This window comes from Zootoca vivipara, chromosome 2 (assembly GCF_965207765.1).
Source record: "Zootoca vivipara chromosome 2, rZooViv2.hap1.1, whole genome shotgun sequence".
In the NCBI taxonomy this organism is placed as follows: Eukaryota; Metazoa; Chordata; class Lepidosauria; order Squamata; family Lacertidae; genus Zootoca; species Zootoca vivipara.
In genome coordinates, this window is record NC_142584.1 from 41,501,184 (window position 1) to 41,527,620 (window position 26,437).

The 26,437-nt window shown below is 46.2% G+C and overlaps 2 protein-coding genes across 3 annotated transcripts; one reads left to right on the forward strand and one right to left on the reverse strand.

Annotated features, from left to right (window-relative positions):
• Positions 1-627: 627 nt before the first annotated feature.
• RNASEH2A (ribonuclease H2 subunit A) lies at positions 628-6,098 on the forward strand. Its single transcript, XM_035104921.3, has 8 exons — positions 628-792; positions 1,608-1,679; positions 1,866-1,992; positions 2,891-2,978; positions 3,066-3,203; positions 3,506-3,593; positions 4,749-4,872; positions 5,718-6,098. Exons 1-8 carry the CDS (start codon positions 666-668, stop codon positions 5,854-5,856), a joined length of 903 nt encoding a protein of 300 aa, XP_034960812.2. The 5' UTR covers positions 628-665; the 3' UTR covers positions 5,857-6,098.
• A 1,580-nt stretch (positions 6,099-7,678) lies between these two features.
• On the reverse strand, positions 7,679-23,602 carry RTBDN (retbindin). Of its 2 annotated transcripts, none has more exons than XM_035107984.3 (6): positions 23,037-23,602; positions 16,156-16,330; positions 14,121-14,205; positions 12,925-13,053; positions 11,990-12,098; positions 7,679-9,464 (listed from the first exon to the last, which is right to left on the reverse strand). In XM_035107984.3, the coding sequence occupies exons 1-6, from the start codon at positions 23,457-23,459 to the stop codon at positions 9,162-9,164; spliced, it is 1,224 nt and encodes a 407-aa protein (XP_034963875.2). In that variant the 5' UTR covers positions 23,460-23,602; the 3' UTR covers positions 7,679-9,161. The 2 variants fall into 2 exon arrangements, with proteins under 2 accessions (XP_034963875.2, XP_088517861.1); XM_088661735.1 differs by having other exon boundaries at positions 22,830-23,329.
• Positions 23,603-26,437: the final 2,835 nt, after the last annotated feature.

Here is a 26,437-nt window from a genome sequence, read left to right on the forward strand (position 1 = left end):
CACAGTTGCTGCGTACACACACGCTGCTCGTGGAAAACACGCTCCCGTTTATCAGCTGCAAGACCAGCAGGTAGGCGTGCAGCTGGTGAATCGCCTGCTCGATGCCTGCCTTTTGCACACATGTAAATGCGCAGGAGCTTTGCCGGGGGGGGGGGAAGGGCAGCGTTATGCAATCCACCTGAAGTCCAACCATAGCTTTACGCTGTTAGTGTGTAACATACAGTATATATGCTCATAGAGCGGACATAGATGAGCGCCCGAACAAATGCTTTTTAGTATGAAGAAAATCCCAAGTTCAATAAGGATCTCAGGGAACACTGTAGCATCAGCTGGGTGCTAACTAGTCAGAGCATAGTAATACCTGGCTCTGTTTAGCAGTCCCATACATTCATCAGACGTGATCCAACAGGGACAGATGTTGTGCCTAAACTGCAATGAAGCCCTTTCGAAACCAGGAGTCTTGACTATTCCTCCCCGCTACTTTTACTGTCCTGATTTACAACCAGATGGGATTCCCCACGATGCTGTTAAGAGAAGTTGGTGCGCAAGTCTGATCTGTTCTGCGAACGAACTACATTACCCAGCAAGCCGCGCACTCTCTGGGTTTCCCTTCCCTTTCGTTTCCTGTGCCGAGTTTTCACGGCGCTTGCCGAGGACGCGCGAAAATGGACCTGAGCGCTTTCGAGCGGGACAACTCCGTGAATTGTTTGCTGGACTCCACGGTGCCCGCCGCTTGCCGGAGCGAACCTTGCAGCCTGGGCATCGATGAAGCAGGCCGGGGTCCGGTGCTGGGTACGTGCCTGAGGGTGATACCGGCGAGAGCGAGGAATCCTTGGGGTGCTTTTAGCTCCAGCGAGGAATCGAGTTCTAAAAGCAGTGCTTTTTTCTTTTAAAAAATGTTTAGGGGTACTCTCATTTTCTTACTCATATTGAAATACTGTCCCTCAATGAGTTCAAACAGATTCACAAAACGTTTAGGGGTATGCGTACCCCTGCGTACCCCCGAAAAAGCACTGCCTAAAAGCATCAGAAGGGGAGGGCCGAATCACTGGCTGATCCTTAATATTCGCGTGTGTTGCAGCTTTCCTCCAAGGAGCTAAAAGTGGCGTACATGATCCTCTTCCCATTTTATCCTCACAACAACCCTGTGAGGTAGTATAGGCTGAGAGATAGTGACTGAGTGGGCATTTCAACCTTGGTCTTCCAGGCTCTAGTCGGACGCTACACCACGATGACTCTTGTAGAACTGACAATTAATCCAGTCCTGATTTGCAAATAACCTTGTTCCAGTTCTGTGCCAATAGGCTTGTTCAGTCCCACAACTGCTTTTTACTCCCCCCCACCCCTGCTGCCGAACAGAACTTCCCCACCCTTCAAATAGAATAATGTCCTGTGATGGTGGCTGGAGGGGAGTCTTTTGTGGAGAATTCCTTATTGTGGGAGCAATTTTGTCCTGGGGCTGAAATTATAACTATACTTAACATTGCCAGTTCAGGGCATTTCTCACATGACAATGTTGTTATAAAAAACACCTGCAGTATTGTATCGGTAGATGGAGCTCTGAGTCTTGAAAGAGTAGCTTTCATTGGCTTCTGCTTTCTCCCCAGGTCCCATGGTTTATGGAATCTGTTACTGTCCTGTGGATCGGCAGGGAGACCTAGAGGCCCTGAAGGTAGCAGGTAAAAAAAATGAAAAGCGTGCCTGACTGGAACTGTGATGTAATGCTGGTGTGGCAGGAAATGGGATCTGGATGAAAAGGGGCATCCCCTAACAGCTGTCAAAGTACTGCCCAGCTTGTATTCAGCCTAGGTCATGTCATTTTTTGAGTTTGTGTCCTCCCCTCTTTGCTTGCTTTCCCTTCACAGATTCCAAGACTCTGACAGAGGCCCAGCGGGAACAGCTCTTTGAGAAACTGGGTGCAGCAAAGGATTTTGTTGGGTGGGTCCTGCACATCCTCTCGCCCAATTTCATCTCCACCAGCATGCAGAGACGGTAAGCAGATTGGGGACAATATTAGATGAAGAAGCCTCTGCAACAGGGTTGGGGAACCTCTTCCCCCCTCCACCCTGATGTTGCTGGGCTCCACCTTCCATCAGTCCCAGCAAGAGTGACCAGGGGTGGTGCGATTTGTAGTTTAGCCACACCTGGAAGGCCGCAGGTTCTGTGCCCCTGTACTAGAACCACAGCTTTGAATGGGTGGCAGTATTTCTCCCAAGATCGCCTCTCTGCCTGGAATCATTGTGGTTTGTTTATTTGTGCACTTGTTGTAAAGATTAATACCCTTCCTTTCTAATGCATACGTGTTTCCAAAGGTGGCTAACTATAATTAAAGCCACAGTAGCCAAACACAACTGCAGCAATAAAATCAGGTCAGAAAAATCACAGTTTTCAATAAAATCACTTAGACCTGGCAAATGAAAAAGTGCTGCTGGCACTGGATGTGTTTTGTAGTGGCTGCAGGCTAGAGAGGACAGAGCAAGGAGAAGGGGATTGGAAACACGAGGCCTCTCACGAGGCCAGAAAAGTTGGACAGGCCTCTTTCAGAGAAGGGAGGCCGTGTCTCTCCCCCTGAGCTGCTTTCGTCCTTCATGCCCGCTCATCATTGAGAACCATGCTTACTGCTGTGTGACGTTGCTTGCTGTGTTAACTGGCTGTGGCACACAGCACTCTTAACACTATGTGAGATTTGAACTCCTGTTTGCTGTGTGGACAGGGAAGCTGTTCTATTGGTAATGTACTGGGGGAGACATCTTTCTGCTCTGGCTGGTAGTGACATAAGCCGGTCCAGGGTGCGGTCTCCACACACACCTTTTTCAACTTTTATGACGTTTGGGCCTCAGAGCCAAGGTTTTGTTTGTGAGTGAACAACATAGCTTCCTTTCCCATGCAGAGCTAAGTACAACCTGAACGCGCTTTCGCATGATACGGCCATTGGATTAATCCAGAGGGCGTTGGACTCTGGAGTGCAGGTTGCAAAGGTGAGCCAGCTCAGCAGCATCCCACACCTGTAGGAAGCGGCAAGAAATCCCACCTCTTCAGTGCTTTGTGGTTCCTCCCTCCTTCAGGTCTTTGTGGATACTGTGGGACCAGCAGAGAAGTACCAGGAGAAACTCAAGCAGCACTTCCCAGACCTGGAGGTTACAGTGAAACCAAAAGCAGACTCCCTCTTCCCTGTTGTCAGTGCAGCCAGCATCTGTGCCAAGGTGAATGCAAGACATAGGATCTCTTTGTTTCCTGGCTCACTACACACTCTGGTATCTGGAGAGATGTACGATTAAACTGTGAAGCTCTAACCGCTTCCACCGTGATACAGCTAAATAAGCTTTCATGTGCTGGAGCAGACTACTGGATGCTGGGGCCAAACAATAGGGGGGTGACTATTGCCATCATTCATTAGGACGGGGGCTGGCTACTATTAGAGACCACTAGGCTAGATGGATCAGGGCATAGATGGGAATGATGCAGGAAGGCAATTCCGATGTTGGTTATCTCTCATTTTCTGTAGGTGGCGAGGGACCGGGTGGTAAAGAACTGGAGGTTCTTGGAGGATCTGGAAGATGCGGACTTGGATTATGGCTCTGGCTATCCTAATGGTAATCCCAGTATTTCTCCTCAGCTTGGGCACAGAACCAGCCACATGAATTTGCCACCACAAGATGTAGTGGCCTCTAGCTTAGGTGGCTTTAAAAGAAGGTGAACACATGGATGAGAGGGGAGTCAAAATCGGAAGGACCTGCAACAAAATGTCAAGGGTGCCAGCTGGCCAGGCCCTTTGGCAGGATACTCCCATTCGCCCTTTTTCCTCCCTGGTTTTCTATCCCCCTGTTCCCACAACAGTCAGCAGTTTGTGTCCATTGATCATTTTCAGTTCTCACGCATCTGTTTCTGGTTCCCCTCACTCCCCGTTAGGTTTCTCTCCCCCCCCCCAGATATTGTTTGTACTTGGGGGTGCCCCCAAGCTGCCTTCTTCCATTCTTTCTTGCACATGGACGGTGCTGTTTTTCTGAATAAGGTGTCGCACCTTGATAACGTCTTAACTATGAGCCATATAGGATTGAAATAGGCAAACTCCAGGTTGTAAGGCAATATGTCAGCTGCTGCGGATAACACTGGAAGAGGGCTGTTGCCTTAATGTGGGAAAGAAAAGGGAAGGCAAGATGGACCTTTGGCTCTTGCGTTTCTATGGAGACACACAAAGAGTGCAGTGCTTCATTCAAATGAAGAAGCCAAGTCATTACTTTGGCAGTGACCAAGACCCACATTTACTATTTGTGAATGTTCTTCCCCATTCTCATCTTTGAATTACACATTTAGTTTACTTGGCAACAATGCGGACTTTTCCCGGCCCTCACTAGATGCCATTAGCTGTCCTAGACCCTCTGTAGTATGGTATAGAGTCTATACCTCCCATCTCCCCTCTCTTAGGGTGAGTAGGACCTTATTGGCTCTTGTGCTTGGGTTAACCTCTAGGACAGAATGCCATGGCCTTGCATTAAGTTAGAAATAAAAGGGGGGTGTCTGTGTGTGTACATGTGTAAAATTACCTCTAAGATATTACGCACCAAGAAAGCAGCAGAGTGGGTGGAGACAGTACTTAGGAGGTTTGCAAACCCCTATTGTGTCATGTTTCCCATCCACTGTTTTCCAGGCTACGGCTCAGTCTTAGAAGTAGGGGTAACACTGAGCACTAATATGCCAGGATTCTTGGCCATCCATCCTCTAATCTCTCTACCCCTTCCCCGGCCCAGATCCCAAGACTAAAGAGTGGCTCACCCAAAATCTGGACCCTGTCTTTGGCTACCCACAGTTTGTACGGTTCAGCTGGAGTACAGCTCAGGTCATCTTGGAGAGCAAAGCTGTGCCCGTTTGCTGGTAAGTGGAGACGGAAGAACTGTTGGATGGATCTTGGACTGGTAGATGTACCTTCAGAAGGGAGCTTGAGGAAACTGTGGAGCATAGGAGGAAACAGCCGCTGCTGCTGCTGCTGCAGATAAGGGCATGTGAGAGATTCCTTCCGATGGTTTTGCACATATGATGCAGCACGATGACTTCCCTACACAAATATTATATAGGAAGATAGTGGATTGGCAGTCCAGGATGCTTTTTAAATAGTGGCACTGGGGAGGGCAATCGTTGGAGCTGAATGGGCCTGCTGAGTGTTTGTGAGACCCTTTCCCTTAAATTCATTAGCAGTTTGCTCTGCTAACTCCTCTGTGCCTTGCTCTGTGGTTATGTGGGCTGTGCAGAGTGCTGCACAGAGTTGCTAAATTGCTGATGCCCAAAGATGATTGTGGCTGCCTTCCCCGATATCCACAGGTTTCTGGAACCCAGCTCAATCCAGGGAGCCGCTCCTCCGCTTGAGTCCAGGGAGTTGGCAGCTTCTCCGCTGCCTCCCATCTCAGGCTGACCTTGGCAGTCATGCCAAATGCCGCAGGAGTTTGAGGGGCATCCAGTTAACTTTCCCCTGGATAGGTGGGGCAGGAATCCGGTACTGTCTCTGTTTAGGGAAGAAGGGCTGCCTGCCAGGGCACCTGTTTTCTATCTCGGCTCTTGGAAGGCAGCGAAGGTCAGTGGTTGTAGCAGGTGGAAGAAGTCTGAATCCAAGATAAGTGGGCGCAACTCTCGAGGAGTAGAAGTTGAGCATAGCTTGCCAGCGGAGGAACAATGCTGTACCCAGATCCCTAATTTCCCCCTATCTTTTACCTTCCTCTCTACAGGGATGACACTGAAGACGACGCAGCCCAGAAAAATGCTCAGTCCTTGCTGAGCTACTTTGCCAGGAAGGAAACTTCCAGCCAACGCCCTCCCCACCGTTTCTTTCATGAACGAAAGCTTAAAACCGTGACCAGCCTGTAGGGGGCAGCAGATTATTCCCTTCTTTGTGGGATTATCTTGCTTTAAACTCTTCTAATTTTGTCAAGCTTGTTTTTTAGTCGGAGGTTGTAAATCCTTTTGAGTCCCAGCTGCAAAGGGAACATTGGAGCAGAAGCAGGCGCAGGATCTGTCAAGAGAAAGGGTCTGATCAAGTGCCTCTCTTTCTGGAAGACTTTGTATATTCCTTTTTTTTTTGCTAATAAATTTAAAACAACAACAATCAACAATTCTGTGGTGTGTGAAGTGACCGATGGGGCATCATAAAAGCAGGCCAAAAAGGAATAGTGTCTGCAGGTGAAGGGTTACATTTGTTTTAGTGAGTTGGCAGCTTGAGTAATGAATGGGACCACACAGAGCCAGGCAAAATCCCCCACCACCACCAACCTGAGCTCCTGGCTGAGCCAGAGACCACCTTATCTACTGCAGTGTGGCAATCCTAGTGAATTTCAGTAGCTGGAGAAATCAAGCCAGGCAGGGAAACAGTTCTGTGCTGTTGCCATGGAATGGGCTCTAGTCCTGGTCACATGTGTGTCTGCACATTTCAGACTGGACTGGAGCTTTCATTAAGGTGCAGTGAAATCTGCCGTCAGCAATGCGTCCTCACATCAGGATTTTCTATTGTTTCCATTCACTTCAGTCCATTCTGCCCAGTGTTCCACATTTAGCTGGAAGTGTTTCTCATGTGTCGGGAAGAATTTCCTTGCCTTTAGGGCAGGGCCAGATGGTTAAATAGCAATCTAGTGCACAAATGTAGTGGCTGAGAGAGTGAGGGTCCTGGAAAATCCCTGACTGAAATCTCTCTTCGGTCATTAACTTTTCAGTTGGCCTCTCAGCCAGTCCTTTACCTATAATGTGGGAATTATATTTACTTACTTTCTGCATCGATGCAAAGATGACCGAGAGAATATGTGTGAGACATTTGGAATAACCAAAAGCATCGTAATAAATGTAAAACTTTAAAGTTGCTGTTGCTAGACAGAGGGATGAAGGAGGAGAGCCTAATTTCTTTTAGCAAATCCTTTTAACAAAGTTAGCGCTCGCTCTCTCAGCTGTGCCCCTCCTCTGGCTCTCATGCCCCTTCTCATTTCCTCATGCTTCTTTATAGTCAGCTCCAACTCCATCCATCTCTCTCCCCCCCCCCATCTTCCTGCCTAATGTAGCTTGCTCTCTTAAGAAGAGCGTCTCCACTCTATCAAGCCAATTTCCTTTTCCTCCAAGAGCTTCCTGAAGAAATGCTTCTTTACCAATCCCTCTCCTGAACCAGCTCAGCATTACCTTACCTGCTTTTCCACTATCCCATCCTCATCTAACAGACTCCCCACCACACCTGTGCTTTGGGCCAGGTCACTTTTGCTTCAGCACTGTTTAACAGTGTTAGATGGTTGTTTGGTAAGCAGCACTCAATAAGGCTAATGTCTACTTTTATAATACAATCCTGAACCAAGGAAGGGTTCAAATGGAACAGTGCCTAAAGAGGTCTCTTGTTTTGGAGAAAGCAAGCTAGCGGTCCTCACTGATCACAAGTATTGTCTTGCGATTTGGCAACTAACACCCATAATACCATATACATAATACTGTACTCTAAACACAAACCAAACAAGTAAATCAGGCAGCTTGAGCCATTAACAGAAAATTCCTGTCTAAGTGGGCTCTCTCCCTTTTCATCCAAGTTCATTTTGCCATTCAGCCTGACGTGTCGAAAGCTAAGAAAGGGACTGGTTTGTGGTGTTGTTGGTTTTTTGCAGAGATACCTACTGGGGGTTTCCACCCACAGATTATTTCCACAAATACCGACCCACGCAAGTCGTTTTTGTCGTTTAATTTCTCCACAAGTAATAGGTTTGAACCAATACATAGTGTGCAATTTGCAACAAACATGGACAAGGGTGAACAAGCAAGAGCATGAAAAGGCAGCTGATAAAGCAGTGCATGTTTGTGACGAGATCTGTTTTGGACAGAAGGTAGACAATATTATAAAGGAAGTTTGCACATGGTAATACAGGGCTTGATGCGAAATTCAGGGAGTGCTGCATAAGATATGGAGGTAAGAACCAGCTGTTAACCAGAAGGTTGGTGGTTCGAGCCCACCCAGGGACGGCTGAGGGCTGGAGTCCTGCGCTGAATTCTATGATTCTAACTCCCGGGATCTTACTATTCTGTCCACTCACCCACTTGAGATGCCTTTTTGTTCTTTTGGTTCACAAACTACTTTTCTGCCTAGGTCATACTACCGGTACATGGCACTGACCAGTTCACACTGGAGGCTCTGTATATTTTTTTTAATGGATGTTTTAAACTTTTCCATGATACACACATTGAATTGTTAAAATGATAACCAATCTAAATCTAGCCACATCAGTGGCACAATCTCTTTCTCCTCCCCCTTCTGTGTTTGGTTGTATACAAATTAAAGCTAACTATGAAGCACTGGCCATTTTAATACTGCAGAAGCTGTTGGTTTACAAAGATCTGCAGTTTTCTTGCTACAGAACTGTAACCAGCCTTTTAACTCTCAGATCCTACTTCCTAGGTAGTGATTTTTTGTTGTTGTCTGTGTCAAGCACAAACAGCGAAGGCTATTTCATTTTGGCTCAGTTCTACAGGCAAACATACCTAAAGCATTATTAGTAGCTGGAGTTAATAGTGCAGAATGATCTCATTAACTTATTTATTCTTAAGTCTATGCAACCTCTCACTCTCTCAGGCCAGAGCCTTTGAAAGACAGACATCGCTCCCTCCCCCATAGTGCTAGAGGAGACTCTGATTGAGGACCACTGGGGGTTGGGGGGTGGGAATGGGTGTTTAAGTGAAGAAACCACCATTGTCTGTTCTCCAACCCTGCTGTTCTAGATGGTTGTTGGTTCAAGCCCCACGTTGGGCAAAATGATTCCTGCATTGCAGGGGGTTGGACTAGATGACCCTCGTGGTCCCTTCCAACACTACAATTCTATGATTCGATATACAAGATGTGTGTTGGGGAAGCAGCGGCCACAGGCAGGCATACTGGGGGTAGAAGGTGGTGCTCTGGTGGGGAAAACACACCGCTTCTAGGGCATGGGGTAAACTCTGCGTCTAGGGCATGGGGAATCAGAGTGCTCAGCTAAATTGCTACACCTTCTTCCTCTGCCACGGCCACACCCAGGTTGCACAGAGCTATACAAGATGGCAAGAAGCTGGTAACATGGGACATGAAGGATTTGCATAGATTACAAGCGATCTCCCCCCCAAGCCTCAGAAAATCACAGGGGAGGGGGTTATTTCCCCCTGGGAGGCTGGCTGTCTCCCAATCAGAACCCGCTCCCACTACCCTCCACGTCTTCCATGAAGACTGAGCGCTTCTGCATGTTCCTCCGCAGGCGACGGAGCAAGGGGTTGCCTGGGCAGGGCCCTCCAGGGCTAGCACTGCCTCTTTCAATGCCTTCCTTGGTGGTGTCTGGCTCCTCCATGCTGTCGCTGTCTTCAAGACGCAGATAAGAGGCAGAGAGGGCTGAGTCGGAGGCGGTCAGCGTCAGGCACTCGCACGGATCAGTGCTGGCTATGAAGGAATCGTCCCAGATGGTTTCGCAGAGCTCTTTGCCATCCTTGTACATCTGAAGGGAAGAGAGAGGTGGGGAGCTGTGAATGTGAAGCACTCTGGCTCTGCGCAGCTTCAGTGCAGAAATTAAGGTCTGAACAACACTCCATCATCATCATCATCATAGTAATAATTTATTATTTATACCCCACCCATCCTGGCTGGGTTTCCCCAGCCACCCTGGACAGCTCCCAACAGAACACTAATAACAATAATAAAAAAGCAACATCAAACATAACAAACTTCTCTAAACAGGGCTGCCTTCAGACGTCTTCTAAAAGTCAGATAGTTGTTTACTGTACAGTGGTACCTTGGGTTACGAACTTAATTCGTTCCGCAGGTCCGTTCTTAACCCAAAACCATCCCACAAAGACATTGTAAAGGTGTGGCGATCTGTTGTAGAACAAGCCCGTTGAAAAACAGAATACTGGTTACCCAGGCCTCATTCCTGGTTGTAAAGGAATGTAGGTCCCCAAATGTAGGTCCGCCACTGTGCAACGGGGTAGGTGGGAAGAGAAGAAGGAGCAGCACAATATGAAAGACAAATGCATTACCTTGTTTTGCTTTAGTTTTCCAAACTAATCTGTCACTCAGCAGACTCAAAGAACCCAAAGTGGGTGAGAGACTATTGTTGGAACTTCCAGCGCCCATGAACTCTGACCATTGGCCATGCTGGCTAGGGCTGGAGGAAGCCAAAGACAGACAACATTTTGAGGGCCTGCAGCAGAGCGAGTTTCTTGATGACTTGAGCTGTGTCACCAGCACAGCCGCTCCTCCCGCATGGGGTGAGAGGGGCTTGCTTCATACAATCTCGGCTGCCTGTTAGCTCCTGCCTCTCCCCAAAAACCAACACAATAGCTACCACATGGCAAACTAACTGGGCCTGCTGCTTGCTTATGCCATTTGATGTGGCTTGATTTCTAAACAAGAACTTTGTCAGGATATCATGCTTAGGGCCTTGCACAGCATTCCTTTGATGCTCTGAGATAAAGGTTGATATTTTTCTGTGGGGATACCATTGCGTTCTGCGCATGATTAGATGCACTATTTTGCTTTCTTAAAATACAGTAAAAAAACTCAGTTTGGGGAGAGAGTGGATTGCAAATGACAGCTCCACCAATTCAAAAGGGCAGCAGCCACCACACATTACTAGCAATCCTGTCTGTCATCCTTGGTGGGCAAACACTGCAGGGGAAGAAGGGACGAGCTGTATGGTGCTGACGTTGTCACACTGTCAGTCATATACTGCCCATTTCTTCTGACAGGCATCCTGCCAAGCTGTTGCTCTCTGCCTGCCTGCCTGCCTGCCACTGGACACAAACTCTGCTAGCTGCCCAAAGGTTCAACTGTCTCAGTGCAAGACGACCAGCAGTCACCAGGAATTAGCTTCGCCTCCAGTGGAAAGGCTGAAACATGTCATGTAGAGTTAGATAATATGAGGGGTTTCAATTTCTGTTGACCTTCGGGGTAATGTAGCACCTGCCTTTTGAACTGCAGCTGGGTTTTGTGTGTGTGTGTGTGTGTGTGTGTGTGTGTGTGTGTGTGTGTGTGTGTTTTTAAAGCAAGACACAGAAGAGGCTTCATTGACCAAGATCGCCCCTTGTGTGCCCTGTACATCCAAGGAAAACCTTGGAGATGTTTCTGTTTTGTTAAACCTTGGAGATGCTGGAGCATTTACTATCGGATTGACCTTAAGACGTTTGAAGTCTCTGGCCTCTTGCTAACATTGAGAGCACAAACAATTCCCTCCTCCAACAATTAGGCTTTTAGTCCTCATGATGAGAGATAAAGTTGGGTATTTGGGAAGCAGTGTGCTCTCCTGATGTCTGTCACCTGGTTTTAAGAGATGGGAGGAAACCCCTTGCCTATTCGCTAAGCTTGTGGGAAACAATTCCTCGTTGTGTAACTGGCAATAAAGAGGTAGCTACGAAGAAATATTAAAACCACTGATCTCTTCAGGCATTTTCTTTGTCTTTGACTTGCAGTTTCTGACACACAATGCTGGTGGCACAACAGTTTTTAAAAATGCCAAAGAGCATATCATTATGTCAGCATTTTTACTCATGGCTCCTACAATAGTTCTGAAAATGTCCCAGCCTAACATCAATTCAGGTTACCATTCCTCTATGGAACAGTGCTCCTTGAAAAGATGAGTGAATAGTCACATAAGCTAGGTCTATTTGTTTTAAGAGAAAAAGAATACAAACCCCAACAACTTCCACCTAAAGTTGGAGGCACACTCGCTTTTAAACTTTTCCCCCTTGAGGAGTGGGAACCTTATTCTAAAAATGCATCACAAGTTGAGATAAAGACCTTAAGTTGTTGTCAAAGCCCTTCCACATAATTTATGTGATTTAAGGTATACTGAAAGACTTGGCTTGGTTTGTGCTAAAGCTGAGGCCTCCCAGGAATGGTGTAATTCCTCTTTCTCCTCCAACAATTGCTTTTCCCAAACATGACTCAGTACAGGCATCTCTTCATGACTCATGTGATTTCTGGGGCTGAGGGCTACATCCATCTCGGGGCTTTTAGTGTCCTTACCTGGCCATACGACAGGCAGTCCTGGCTGCAGTTGTTTCCCTCAGGCCCCCAATGCCAGTCAGTGAGCCAGTTACGAGCACACGTCAAGTCTTCCTTGCAAGCGTCATACCTGAGGTGACAAGAAGGTGTGGCAATAAGGAAAGCAGTTGAACTTTAATTGTTATTATATCAGACCATTTTTATTATATCAGACCAGACCTTTTATTACTGTTATATCAGACCTCCAAGGAGCTCCAAGGTCCACACACCATTTTGATTCTTACGACAACCCTGTGAGGTATATTAGGCTGAATAACAATCCCCAGCTCAAAGTTACCGGTACTCTGTTAGTTTTATGACTAAGTTTTATGGAGATATGAACCCAAGTTTTTCTATCTTTTCCAGTCCCAATGGAGGGTCAATACTCACTAAGCACTTCCTCCTTTCCCCTGCCTTTACCCAATTCAACATTTTCTCAATCTTTTTGCCAATAGAATTGCATACATTTATTTCCACTAGTCCACTGCCTGAGGCCCAAAAAATAGAAGTATGTTTGTGTTAGGTGGAGGTGCCCTTTAAAAAGTTTTTGGATTTCCCTCAATATCCAGGTTAGCTCCTGCACTTGGCTCAGCTTCCCCACATCCAGCTGATTTATTCCAAAATTGAACTGGGAGTGCCGAAAGCGAGATGCAGGTGTCATAGATACAGTGTCCCCGAGCATGTTGAATTTCCGTGGGGAAGTGACTTATAAGGGGCCTTTTAAGTGTAGAACAACAACAACCCGATATGGCGTTCACTGCTTGCCTGTCTTAAAATGGCAGGGCATTTCATTTAAACGGGACACCAGCAATGTGATGACATTCTGCTATCTCTAGGAGACGACGCTGTTTCCCTGTTTCTTCATCCCTTACAGGGTTCCCCTCCCTCCCCAGTCGGGACAAGGAGACTTCACTCACCATTGGTCACAGAAACTCTGGCAGAGGGGCACAGCCAGCACAGCTGTGGGGCGCTGAGGATGAGGCCACTGGGCAGCGATGGGGGAGCAATGGTAAAAACACTCCAGCTGCTGTAGATAGCCCTCACATCTGCATAGGAGAAAGAAGCACTAGGGCATAAAGATGGTGGAGCAGGCCTAAAATGGCAAGCAAAGGGCTACCCACCGGGGGGGGGTGTCATTTAAAAAATGTGAAGAAAGAAAGGAGCAGATAGATAGATAGATAGACAGAGAATATTTATTGTCATTGTCCCATACAGAACAACGAAATTGAAAAAAAATCTACACCAGACATTCAAAACCAACAAGCCTGCTATCCCATCCTGATTAGCTGCCCACAGTCTCTGGTACCCCATAATTAAATACAATATACTCCCATAGAAACTACCTTACACTGCATTTAAAACCAAAATCGCATTTGGATAGAAACTGTTTCTCAGGCGGCTAGTCCTAGTCTTCATAACCCTATACCTTCTTCCAGAAGGCAGAAGCTGAAAGAGATCATTTCTTGGGGTGCGCCCTGTCCTGCACTATCTCTGCAGCTTTCTTATGGCACCTGGAAGCATAGATTTGATCCAAGGTGGGAAGAGTGCACCCAATTATTCTCTCCGCAGTCTTTACAACCCTGGACAGCATTGTTTTCCCCCTGGCTGTGCAGCTCCCAAACCACACACACACACACAGACCATACGTTAATACGCTCTCAGCAGTACAATGGTAAAATGCCGTCAACAGGTCCTTTGAGAGACTGTTTTTCCAGAGGATTCTCAGAAAGGATAACCTCTGCTGTGCTCTCTTCATCAGGCCTTTGCTGTTTTCTCCCAAGGTTAAGTCATCTCTCAACTCCATTCCCAGAAATCGAAACACCGAGACCTGTTCCACACACTCCTCCTCAATAATAAGTGGCTGGATATTCGGCTTACATTTCCTAAAGTCCACAATAATCTCTTTTGTTTTCTTTAAGTTAGGAGTAAGTTCCCCATCCCAGTTGTCTGATAGCTTCCAAGACTAGTCTTAGCAGGAACTCTCACCTATTGGTAGGCCCAGCTTGTAGGAAAGGAAACACACACGGAAACACAAACACACAAACACACAAACACACACACACACACACACACACACACAACTGGAGTAAGCATGGCTGCCTCTCTGTCTGACCTGCTGCTAAGGCTCCCACAGCGGTTCCAGTAGATGTCATTGGCTTTGGAAAGGTCCTGGGTGACCTCCGGTGAGCAACAGGCATCTGTGGGGAAAGAATCCTTCTGTCAGCAGCCCCTTTCCTTTGTGCTGAGATGAACCAGTTGTTATTCCAGCTACCCTCCATGTTGCAGACTGATTGCAACAGCTGTAGGCATTGCCTAACAAGCTGGATGTATGCAAATTGCCACCAGTTACCATGTGACGAGCCAATGCATACATAAATTTACTAGCAGGGATTCTGGGCATGATAAGAACCCTATACTCCTATACCCTATACCCATGTCGCATTCCCAACCCACTCCCTACAGTCTCTGTGGCCTCTGTGTACAACCCTCCAAAATTTCACCCAGGCGCCAGGGGTTGCCTCTGCTGAGTTCCTTTGCACCCTGTGCATAGCAGTACATGCTACTCACACACGTTGGAATAAGCCGCTTCAGGCAGTTAAATTTTGACCAGCCAGGGCTATGAGATCATTGCAGCCTCAAAATGAAATGCATATTATTCTCACTAGCCTTCCTCTTTTCTTGAAAAACAACTGAGGCTGAAAATGTACAAGAAAGATCTGCTAACTTTAAAAAAGTGAATCTTTTGATCTGTTTATCTGGAGCGTTGCCCTCGTGAGATATGGTCCTGAACCAAGAGAAAGTCCAGTTCCTGGACTCTGCAGTGAAAGATTTGAGGAACATGAAGTTGAAGGGCCATCATATGGCTCTTTTGTCCAGCAGAGTCATGCGTAAGTCCTGCCCGGTAGCAGCATTCCCAAGATTTCTGAGGTAAAAAATTGATGGTCCATATCAAATGTGTTTGCTTGGACATTTTTGTTATATAGAAAAATAATCATACAACATTGATTTCCTTGAACATGGTTAGCTGGGGGCTGCTATTTCAGCTTTCTCCATGTATTTTTGTGATCAATCGATAGCACAATATAATATGCAAAATATGACCTTATTAAAGGTAAAGGGACCCCTGACCATTAGGTCCAGTCATGACCGACTCTGGGGTTGCAGCGCTCATCTCGCGTTATTGGCCGAGGGAGCTGGCGTACAGTTTCCAGGTCATGTGGCCAGCATGACAAAGCCGCTTCTGGCGAACCAGAGTAGCTCACGGAAACGCCTTTTACCTTCCCACTTAGAGCGGTACCTATTTATCTACTTGCACTTTGACATGCTTTTGAACTGCTAGGCTGGCAGGAGCTGGGACCGAGCAACGGGAGCTCACCCCGTCGCGGGGATTCGAACCACCGACCTTCTGATCGGCAAGCCCTAGGCTCAGTGGTTTAACCCACAGCGCCACCCGCGTCCCAGTGTGACCTTATTAGTGCGAGACAAAATATCAAGCTGGTAAATTCCTATACTAAATTAAAGCAAGATCACCCTTTATAGGACAAAGGTTAACTCAATTTCCCTTGTCTGAGATGTATGTTTTTTAAAAGAAAAATAAAACAATCCCATGTGGAATAAAATGCCACTGAATCAATGGGTCAAACTTTCCCATTACATGTTTAGATGCAGCTATTAGTATAGGGCTACGGGCAAGGCTGACTAGACCACTCATTCACTGTTAGAGGAAGCAGTGACACTGTGTCAGTGTCACTGTGTGGGGAAGCCCAGGCCCTCTAGATGCTGCTGGACTTCATCTCCCACCTTCCCTGACCATTGGCCATGCTGGCAGAGGCTGATGGGAGCTGGAGTCCAATAACATCTGGAGGGCTACAGGTTAGCGGTGCCCAGAATATAGGGTAGAGATAAATATCACCAGCTTCTAGACAGCTCTTCTATGCCAACTCTTGTTAAAGGTACAGGTCTACTTTGCAGCTGGTCATCTCATTCATTTCATCAACCATAAGGAGGTTTGCTCATCTCTCCTCAAACCTGTGGGGAAATGCTGAGAGGAACCTTGGCTTCAGAGCTCCACTTCCTGCTTGCCCAAAGCTCTTCAAGCCTTGTAGCTTCTCCCTCTTGCTGCCTCCGTGCCCTTAACCAATACTCACTTTCTGCATAGATCTGGCAAATGCCAAGCTGTCCTTCTGGGCTTGGGATGGCTTTGTGTTTCCCTCCAGGCAAGCAGCGATCCTCCATGCCTGTAGCACTGGCCCATGACACGACCAGTGCCCAAGCTATACCCATTACCCAGACAGTGCCGCCACCACCGCTCATTATGACTACCTGAAAAAAAGAGAAAGGGGAAGGATTACTAAATCAGTTTGGATAGTGTAGCCTCACTGCCGCCTTGAAGCATGCCAGTTAGATTACACAAAATAGACTCCCACCTAGTCCTAGCTCCCCCCCTCCACAGTGTGTTCCTATGCACAGCATGCTTTCATCTCTGTCCTACTCCAACAATGTCCTTATTCCCCCCCCCCTCTGCTTTGATAATCCACTGTAGAGTTGGACCCTTCCCTTTGTTCATTGTTAGGGCCAACTCTAGCCTGGGAAACACAAGCAGCTCCTATGCTCCCTGATTAAGCTTAGGGCTTCATTCATGAAACCAGTGCTATTTTCTAGAAAAAGAGGTGCTGGAACTTACCATGAACACCTCCTTTGTTCTCTTATAATGCAATGGTGCCCACCTGAGAGGTGCTGGAACTGAGTTCTGGCGAGTTCCGGCTGAAACCTCCCCCCCCCATGAAACAGAGGAATCGATTGATCCATGTCAATTATGTAACAGTTTGAAAATCTGTACACCAACCTTCCTTTTTATAACCAAGAAGTGTATGGGGGGTTAGAATGCACCTGTAGACAGGTAATATTTGTATTATAAGGGTGTCAAGAGTTCTCAGCCAGCCTTTCTCAGTGGCTCAGTCCATAGCAATTAGTAGATGACAAATCTCCATACTTAATTGCTGCACACCAAGCCACCATTTAAGAACCAAGCCTCACAGGAATGTCATGTGTTTAAACAAACTTCACCTGGCCACTTTGAGGGTATGTTCACATTACCACTGATTCCTGCCCCTAGTTTCCCAAAGCTGTTCTCACATGACGATAGCCACAATCCATATCGATCCTGTAGTTGCTTCACAAACACTGCTGTTTGATATGTTTTCCTCAAACGAACTTTAATCCGAATAGAAAATGGTAAGCAGTAATAAGAATATACCCTAACAGCCATCACGAATGTGCAGTTGAATTTCACGAATTGGAGTTTCCTGGGGAGTTGCAGGGGCAGAGAAACCAACAAGGCCATGCGTGTTGGGTTAAGACATCTCCATCCCCTTTTGGAGGTGAGCAGAACTGTGCAAATGCATCTGGGAAATGCTGCATTTTAAGCTGCAAATGTGAACATACTGCCTTGGGGCCCTGATCCAGAATATCATTCCTATCAGGATAAGGTCCACAGATGCTTTTTTTCTTCAGAATGAGAGTGGGCAACCCTAGCTCTTCACGTGACATCTATTGCACTTTGGCTATTCCACCTCCTCAAGAATGCACTGAACCTTTCCCATGAAGGATTCTGTGCAGCTCAGAAGCTTGAATGCTCCTGAGAACAAAAAGGTCATTAGCAGCTCAGCAGAGAGAGAGGGGGAAGGTTGGAAAGAACTATGGTAACTCAATAAGCTTGGCACTAATTGTGGGCATCAGTGAGGCCTGGCTGCCCTACATCAGCACTGTGGGACCTGCCTGCCTGCCTGCCTGCCTGGAATTGGTACAGAAATCTAGACAAAGAGTAGGTGGGCAGATAAGTTTATGAAAGATTACAGAAGCTTATAGAAGCTAGGTCAGATTGCTTTATAGGCTAGCCCAGCCTTAGCCCCATCTGGTGTCCTCCAGTTGATGTTGGACAACAATCCCCATCATCCCTATCCATTGACCATGCTGGCAGGGGATTATGGGAGTCCAAAAAATCATTTGGCGGTTACCAGGTTGGGGGAAGGCTGTATTACAGACTAAGAAAAAGTGACGGGATAGAAAGGAAGATGCTTTAATGGTTGGTAGAATGAGCACATCAGTCCTGGCTTCTAGCTCCCTACATAGTCTGGTGTGTGTGTGTGTGTGTGTGTGTGTGTGTGTGTGTTTAGTAAGCTGGCCAGAGTAGCTGGGGCAACCCAGCCAGATTTGGCTTCAAAAACAAACCCAGCCAGATTTTGGCTTCCAGACCCCTCCCTCAAATCTCTCTCCTGCTTCCTGCAGTCCCAGCATTGCAGCCCCTAAAGGGGAGTCAATTCCCTCTAAACAATAAGAATGGAGGACCTTATTTTTTATTGTAAATTGTGGGTGCAAAGAATCCTGGCAGTGCAAGGAAAGATATTGGATTTCTATTAGAGAAGGAAGTGCTGGAGAGTGAAATTCATTCGATCCAGGCAGACGGCTGCCTTCACTGCTGTGCCTTTGAGCAAGATGTACCAGAGGGCAAAATCTCACCAGAGAAAGTACTTTCAGCAGGGCAAGGTGACACCCGTCCTTTTCCTTTGCTGTGTCTAATTTCAGTGAGGTGGCCTCATTTGCAACAATACGAAGCAAGATGCAGGACTAAATCATCTGGTCCCTAGAGGAGGGAATCACCTTCACTTTATTCTCTCAGGCTTGTAAGCCGAATCCAATATCAAATCTTAGTTATCAACCAATAGTCTTCAAACTCATATGATTTTGCTTTGCTCTGCAGTTTTACTTAACCTTTTTTGTTTTTAAAATGTTTATATTTAGTTATCTAGCTAGCTAGTTTCAAAAACTCACAGTAATGCAAAACAAATAATAAGGAATATTAATAAGTAAACAAAAGGAACACAGAACCCCCCCTCCCCAGGTAAGTGTCGTTTTTCGTATCTTCTTCTGCCCTCCAGATGATGTTGGACTACAACTCCCATCATCCCTGACACTTGACCATGCTGGCTGGTGGAACTGATAAGAATTATCCAACATTATCTAGAGGGTCACACATACCCCGTCCCTGCCCTAAGAAATCCCACAAAGTGCCAACCAAGCAGAATTTTAAATTTGGTTCATCTGGAATGGTTCATCTGTAGTTCTAATAAGAAAACATTTCACTCAGATTTCAGCCGGAACTCACTGGAACCAAGTTAACATTATTTTGCAGTGGCAAAATAAAAGAAGCTGTGCATATATCTTAGTGCTACACTACAAAGGCTCTTTAGTGTTAATGAAGCATTTTGGATCAGCTGGAAGCAGATCCACCTTAGGGTTCCACACAGCATTCATAATAAAGCGCCATACCACCCCTTATCCTGCAGTGCCCACTCCCATAACAAAGGCAAAAGTGGGCAGTGTGTTACTGTACCATACCAACCATTGGAAAAATCAAGAAAAAACTGAACAAGAAAGTGTGAACATTTTCTCAATAATGTGTTTTAAGTTTTATTAGTGCTCCTGCACTTTAGCACACAAACACAAAGACACTTTTAAAAAATGAAAAAGTCAAATGCAAGCTGTGGAAAAGGAATGGGAGGAAGAAATTGTATTGCAAAATATGAAACAGTGGCAGATTAATATCTCTGTTTAAGCAAAAAACACCACTGATAAGCAAATCACATTATCTGTTCTCTTTCCCAAGCAGATAACTTTGGAATGTTAACTTTTGCAAAAGTGCTCTGTGGGGGCAAGACTAGTAATGGTGGTGGTTCTGCTGGGTATGCAAGGCAAGTAACGTAGGAAGGTTTCATCAGCTGTCTCATCGCAAGGTTCATCCATAATATCGTGCACTGTAATATCTTGCAAGTGCATTGGAATTTGTTAGGAGTGGGATGCACCTGGGGGGGGGGGGGAATAGCACAAAAAAGGATGGGAGAAGTCCTGGAACACAACAGTGGCAGCAACGTCATCTGGATTCTGTGTAATAACTATGAAAATAAGTGATGTCAATTTTAGAGAAAATGCTTTAGTATTTTCTAAACACTTGGTAGCATCAAAGAGAGCTTTGCTCATTCCTTGCAGGTTGTATTTTATAGTGCCCATTCATCTCCCTGCTCAGAGCCCGCCTGATGAGCCTCGCTCCATAAAATATGAATTAACAACACCTACCGGTATAATGTGCAATATTTATTTTGTTTAGCAGGTCATCGATTTGAAGGTACCTTAGTTATTTCAGGTCTATGTCAACACTGTGTCCATTGGCCCAAAGCCTCTGCCTTTCTCAAGCTCCCTGTTTCCGTTCTAGAAACCCCAGCCCAATTTTGCGTTAGACTCCTGAACACTTAGTGAGTCCTTCAGCATAAAGGTCTCACCCGGTGTTAATTGACTGACATTGAACGGTGACTTTCAGATGGCCTCACTCTGTTTTATCCTTGTGATTCTCTGGCAAGCTGCCTGGAAAATACTGGTGGCCTCAATCCCAGCAGATTAGGGACAGGCCCCAAAGAAGGTGGCTTCCTGTCCTTCCCTCCCTGCCATAATTAGTTGTAGTCAGTAGAGCAGAAGAATGTAACTGCTTTGTGTAAAATCACCCAGTACACACATCTCAAGAATAATAGCATGAGACTCTTAGTTGGTGATGCTGATAACGCCAAAGTTGCAGGTTCGATCCCCATATGGGACAGTTGCATGTTCCTGTATTGCAGAAGGCTGGTCTAGAATGATCCTCAGGGTCCCTTCCAACTCTACAATCCTATGAGTCTAAAATTCTTCTCTTTATGGAGTGTCCTGAGAACAAATTACCACTAGCCTTTTACAAAACAAAATTAACTGGACCTCAGTGGGTTCCATCCACAGCTTTGGAAAGGAGCAGACAGGGCTTAACTTCAACTGAGGCTCAACTCCAGAACCCATTTTTAGTATCAGAATACAGCCCTGGAACAAAGGGCTTTCCTGCATATTGGATAACCAGAATAATTCCATAATTATTTAGGATTATGGAGCAGGCTTTCAGACTTGACTCTCAACTGCCTTCATCCCAGCATAAAACCCAGTATTTTTTTTAAGGGTATGATGATTTATTCTCGCTCAAGGCAGCTTCACATGTGTATACTCAGTAAAACTATACAAAATGTGACTGCAGTACATATCATTTCAAATTGTATGTATCAATGCATCAGGAAACCACAGCTCTGTTCCTATATACGGTAAGTAGTGGTAAATATTCGTGTGTTGGTACATAGAAAATAACTCAAAGGGACTTACTTCTGTATAGATAAATAATGGCTTGCACTGTGAGTGAACCAACTGTTTGCAAGAATATGTGAATATGCAGAATGAATTAAGAACTCAATGCTACTTGAAAAAGCTTGCACACTACTGACACGATCAGATGTTGATCCAATAAAATGAAATTGTGCTGATTCTAACAGAAAGCATGATGTCCCACGAAGAAAAGCCCACGATCTATATTAGGGCAATGCCTTTATTAGGTCAACCAAGGTATGGCAGAATAGTATGCAAACTCTTGAGTTCTCCAGAACTCTTAATCAGGCTTGATGGCAAATACAGCGGGGAGAGAAAAATGACTGATGGAGAAGAAGCCATGCATCTGCATCTACCTTAAGCCATCAGCCATTTCTTCTCCCTCTTCCCCTCACTTGCTTTGTTTACCATCTAGCCTGATGAGAAATTCTGCAGAACTTGAAAGTTTGCATACTATTTTCTGGCATTTTGGTTGGCCACATAAAGGTACTGCCCAAATATGGATTGCAGGATTCTCCTTGTTACTCTTGTTCTTTGCAACTAAAAACAGTGAGACATCTGTCCACCTGTATCTTGTGATTATGTTGTTCAGCGAAATGGTTCAAATAATGAACACATTCCAAGAGTCTTCTGGCGGCTAGGTATCAGAGTGACAGCAGTCGCCCAGTGTGTTGAAGGAGGGGTCAGGTCACCAAAGAGTTAATTTTTACCACTTTACATGCATGCCCCAGCCCCTCCAAAATCTTTCTTCTCCGTCCACATCATTGCAGAAGCATCTTGTCTTATCCACCCCAGTGTACTTCCACAAGAGCAATAGAGGTGAGTTTTGAGGGGTGACGCTAATACAAAGCTAGGTTTAAAAAGGTGTAGACCTCAATTTACAATAGCAAATTTGTTTCTTAAAAAATCAACTAATTGGTTGATCAAGAGGTGTCGACTCAGTTAAGCTAATCAATTCAGTAAAAGCTGCAGATACAATTAATAGTTGGATCCCACTTTAGTAGTACTCTATATGCCAAATGATTGAACTAGTGCACAACAGCATTCACACGTTACAAATACACCCCAAGCTTTCATTAAAAAACCCCCAAGTCTCTAGTCCATCTAGAATGTACTAGCGAATCTCTTTCTCTGTGTGTTTTCCTATTGAAGGACTACTTTACCCCATGACCTACCCTTGGCTACAATTACTACAAAGGAAAACCGTGGACTCTGCGACGCCGTTCTTCCCCCCGGTCCCGCTACCCAAAATGCAAACAAGTTGAACCGGAGCTCGGCGGAGTTAAAAACAAGACACCTGGTACGCAACGACGAAAAGTAAAAACAAGAGCTTCTCGTTTTCTGTTCCCTGAAATCCCTCACGTCTCCTGAGGCTAACAGAGGAAATATCCCGTCCTTCTACCCCGGAATAATGACCGCGGAAGAAGACGGACCCGTTTCTATCCTCACAAACATCAATTACCCCTCTCCCCGGCTGCCCCGCGTTGCAATCACAAACAGTATTAAAGGCGCGGTAGTGAAATCAATTTAACCCACCCATTCACCCGGATTTCAAGGGGAGTATAAGACTGAAGCGCGTCGGGAGGTTCCTTACTCCGAGATAGAAGCGATTCTTTATTGCCCCGAGGATGTCCAAGGCGCCCACGCACGATCGCCTTGTTTTGTCTGCAAGAAGACGCGTGGCCGGGGCCACTGCCTCTGACCCGCTTTTCACCCCGCGCCTCCGAGCATCCCGCCTGCAAACAGGCTGCAGCCGCAGCAACATTGCTGTGCACGGCCGGGGCTTGGGGAAGATGCCTACCTGCGAAGCTGCAGCCGGCAGAGGTGTTGCAGGGCAAGGGCTGTCCTGATCGGTTAGTCTGGCGGCTTCAGGCAAGCGTGCCCCGATCCCGGATGATCGGGAGGACTCTGGGGAGAGCTGGCGGCGCAGTCGGTGTCTCCACCACGCGCTGCTCCGGAGGAATGGAGCTGAGGAGTCGCTGCCTCCTCTCTTGCCGCTGCTGCAGCAAATAACGCGGGTCCTCTCGCTCGCTCTCTTCCCCCACCCCTCCCCAAGGTGCGCAGGACACCAGCCAGCCAGCCAGCCAGCCGTCGGGTCTGCTGGGGGGGAAAGAGCGGGACCGCCCAGAGGGAGATGCGGGAGGAGAGCTGGGCCAGCCGGGCTAGGGGCTCTCCTGCTCCCCCGACCACTGCTGCAGAGGCTTAGGTCGCATTTGCAGGGCATCAGAGGAAGGTGCAAGGCGCTGTGCGGGGAAAGCAACCGGCCGTCTAGCCACACTGAGCGGCTAGGCACGGGGCAGGGCAAACGGATGGTGACTTTCCCCGTGGTATGTTTAGAAGACCCACAGTTCGTACCTGCTCCCCAACACGCTCACAAACAGGCCAGGGAAGAGATAACCGGTCCTTGTGATTTGCTTCCAGCTTCTGCTCAAGAGCGGTATACTATTCCTGAATACAGAGGCTTAGTTTAGAGACTGAGAGCTGCATTCCATAAATTTGTCTAATCCTGTTTTCTAAGCTTTGATACATCAATTCAGTTGTTATTGGAAAGTGAGAAATACATGAAAGTGGGTCAAAGTAAACCCACTTGCTCAATCAGCAGTATATTTATTGAAAATATAATAATAAATTATAATAAATTTTTATTTATACCCCACCCTCCCCAGTCAAAACCGGGCTCAGGGCGGCTCACACCAACACAATTACAATAAAACATAAAAAGCAATTGATTAAAATACAGATTAAAGTACAGTATTAAAATTTAAAATGCAGCCTGATTTTAAGTAGTCCATAAATCCAAGCCATGAGGGAGGAAAACACAGGGGTCAGAGTAAGTCCAACCCAAAGGCCAGGCGGAACAGCTCTGTCTTGCAGGCCCTGCGGAAAGATGACAAATCCCGCAGGGCCCTGGTCTCCTGTGAAAGAGCGTTCCACCAAGTTGGGGCCAATACTGAAAAGGCCCTTCACTATGTGATTGATTTCTAAAAGGAACAATACACAGCTCAAGCCTACAAGGAAATCATGCCCTGCTCTAAGGCTAGGAAGCTACCTTCACTGGTCACAAATGTGTGTGTCCTAGTTGTGGTTACTCAGCAGGGATGCGGGTGGTGCTGTGGTCTAAACCACTGAGCCTCTTGGGCTTGCTGGTCGGAAGATCAGCAGTTCAAATCGGCCTGATGGGGTGAGCTCCTGTTGCTCTGTCCTAGCTTCTGCCAACCTAGCTTTTCAAAAGCAAACCAGTGCGAATAGATAAATAGGTACTGCTGTGGCAGGAAGGTAAACACTGTTTCCGTGCGCTCTGGCTTCCATCACAGTGTTCCGTCGTGCCAAAAATGGTTTAGTCATGCTGGCCACATGACCTGGAAAGCTGTCTGTGGACAAACACCGGCTCCCTCGGCCTGAAAGCGAGATGATTGTCCACACACGATCATACACTTGCCCCATAATTTTTGTGACCCCCTGCTTTCAAAACACAATTTGCCCAAAATGCCCATCCAATTTTGTTGCCACATTTTGCACTAAAATAAGCTGAACTACGGTAGATTCAGGGCAGACAAAAAAAGTATCTCTTCACACAGTATGTAGCTTAACTATGGAGTTCACTTCTACAAGATTTGAGGATGGCAACAGATTTAAAAGAGGATTAGAGAAATTCATGGCGGATGGGGCTATCAATGGCTACAAGTCATTATGGCTGTATGCTACCCCCAGTATTGGCATAAGTTATGCTTCTGAATATCAGTTGCTGGGGATTACAAGCAGGAGAGGGCTATTGCTCTCATATCATAAGGAAACAGAGGAAGCTGCCTTTTATATTAATTCAGACTCTTGACCCAGCTAGCTCAGTATTGTCTACACCAGGCACCCCCAAACTTCGGCCCTCCAGATGTTTTGGACTACAATTCCCATCATCCCTGACCACTGGTCCTCTTAGCTAGGGATCATGGGAGTTGTAGGCCAAAAATCTGGAGGGCCGCAGTTTGAGGATGCCTGGTCTACACTGACCAGCAACAGCTCTCTGGGGTTTCAGGCAAGAGTCTCTCTCGGTCCTATCTGAAGATGCCAAGGACTGAACCTGGGGCCCTCTGTAGAAAACACAATGTTGGACTACATGAGGCATTAATCTGGTCCAGCAGGGCTCTTATATTCAAATTCTCAGGATGTGTTTATCTTCTATGAACTCTAGGGTGGTGATTCTGAGCTGCGTAATCCTTGACTAAATTCACGGATCCTTGGAATTTTATGTGGATGAGTTATGTTTTCAAGCTGCTGGCAGTGGAAGCTGAAGTCTGGCAGAAGAAACTAGGAGTAATGAAATACGACATAATGTTTTTTAAAAAGACAGAAGGCGATGGGCAGTGAAAGTCCCATCTCCAAAAGCAAGCACACCGATATTTGCTTTGTTTCATTTATCCTTCTATAAAATGTTAGCAACTGTGGTCTGCCTGACAGAGTTGATGTGAAACACAATAAAGATGGAAAACTCTGCTATATAGTTTGCAAAGTTGTTTGTGCACATTTGGACCCCTCTTAAGATATTGTAACCACAATTTGCATGACAGTTCCTGAGGTCAAAGAGCAGGTTCTCATCTATTTTTGGATAAAATTAGATGCCATTTTTGAATCAAGATGCCAGACTGAACCTTTCAAAACAGCAGTAATTTTAACTGCTGTTTCCAAAACTGCACTGATTTCTGAGTTTCCTTAGAATTCCTGAGCAGTACTGCGTACAAGGCTGCTAGTGTAATATAAATAGTAAGGATATTTTTAAACTATCAAATTCTATTCTATTGATTGGCCACACTGGAGGCCTGGTTCTGTTCTATTCTGAGGCTCCTAATGGAGTGACCATCTTTAAATTTGCTTCATCTATTTGCAAGCAATCTATTGTGGAGTGAAGCCATCCCTGCTCTCTCTCTCTCTCTCTCTCTCTCCATCTTTAGAGGAAGTCCACTGTACTGCTTTCTCCTCAGTGCCAGAGAGGTGATGGCATCTGACTGCTTTTGAGTCTGATTTGCAAAGAGTGTTTGTTCCTGGGGGAAAGGAATCAACAATAAAACAACAACAACAACAACAACAACAACAACAACAACAACAACAACAACAACAACAACAACATCCCTCAAACAAAAGACATAAAGATGCAAACATACCCTTCCACCCTCTGCTCCATGTGCAAAACCTGCCTTAAGCCAAACCAAG

Excerpts from the sequence above, each read along its gene's own strand:
- RNASEH2A (XM_035104921.3), top strand. The coding sequence starts at position 666 with ATGGACCTGAGCGCTTTCGAGCGGGACAACTCCGTGAATTGTTTGCTG. Across the intron at positions 793-1,607 it reads AGGCCGGGGTCCGGTGCTGG|GTCCCATGGTTTATGGAATC; the intron begins GTACGTGCCTGA and ends CTTTCTCCCCAG. Across the intron at positions 3,204-3,505 it reads CAGCCAGCATCTGTGCCAAG|GTGGCGAGGGACCGGGTGGT; the intron begins GTGAATGCAAGA and ends CATTTTCTGTAG.
- RTBDN (XM_035107984.3), bottom strand. The coding sequence starts at position 23,459 with ATGCCCTGCAAATGCGACCTAAGCCTCTGCAGCAGTGGTCGGGGGAGC. Across the intron at positions 12,099-12,924 it reads CAGAGTTTCTGTGACCAATG|GTATGACGCTTGCAAGGAAG; the intron begins GTGAGTGAAGTC and ends TTGTCACCTCAG. Across the intron at positions 9,465-11,989 it reads ACTGCCTGTCGTATGGCCAG|ATGTACAAGGATGGCAAAGA; the intron begins GTAAGGACACTA and ends TCTTCCCTTCAG.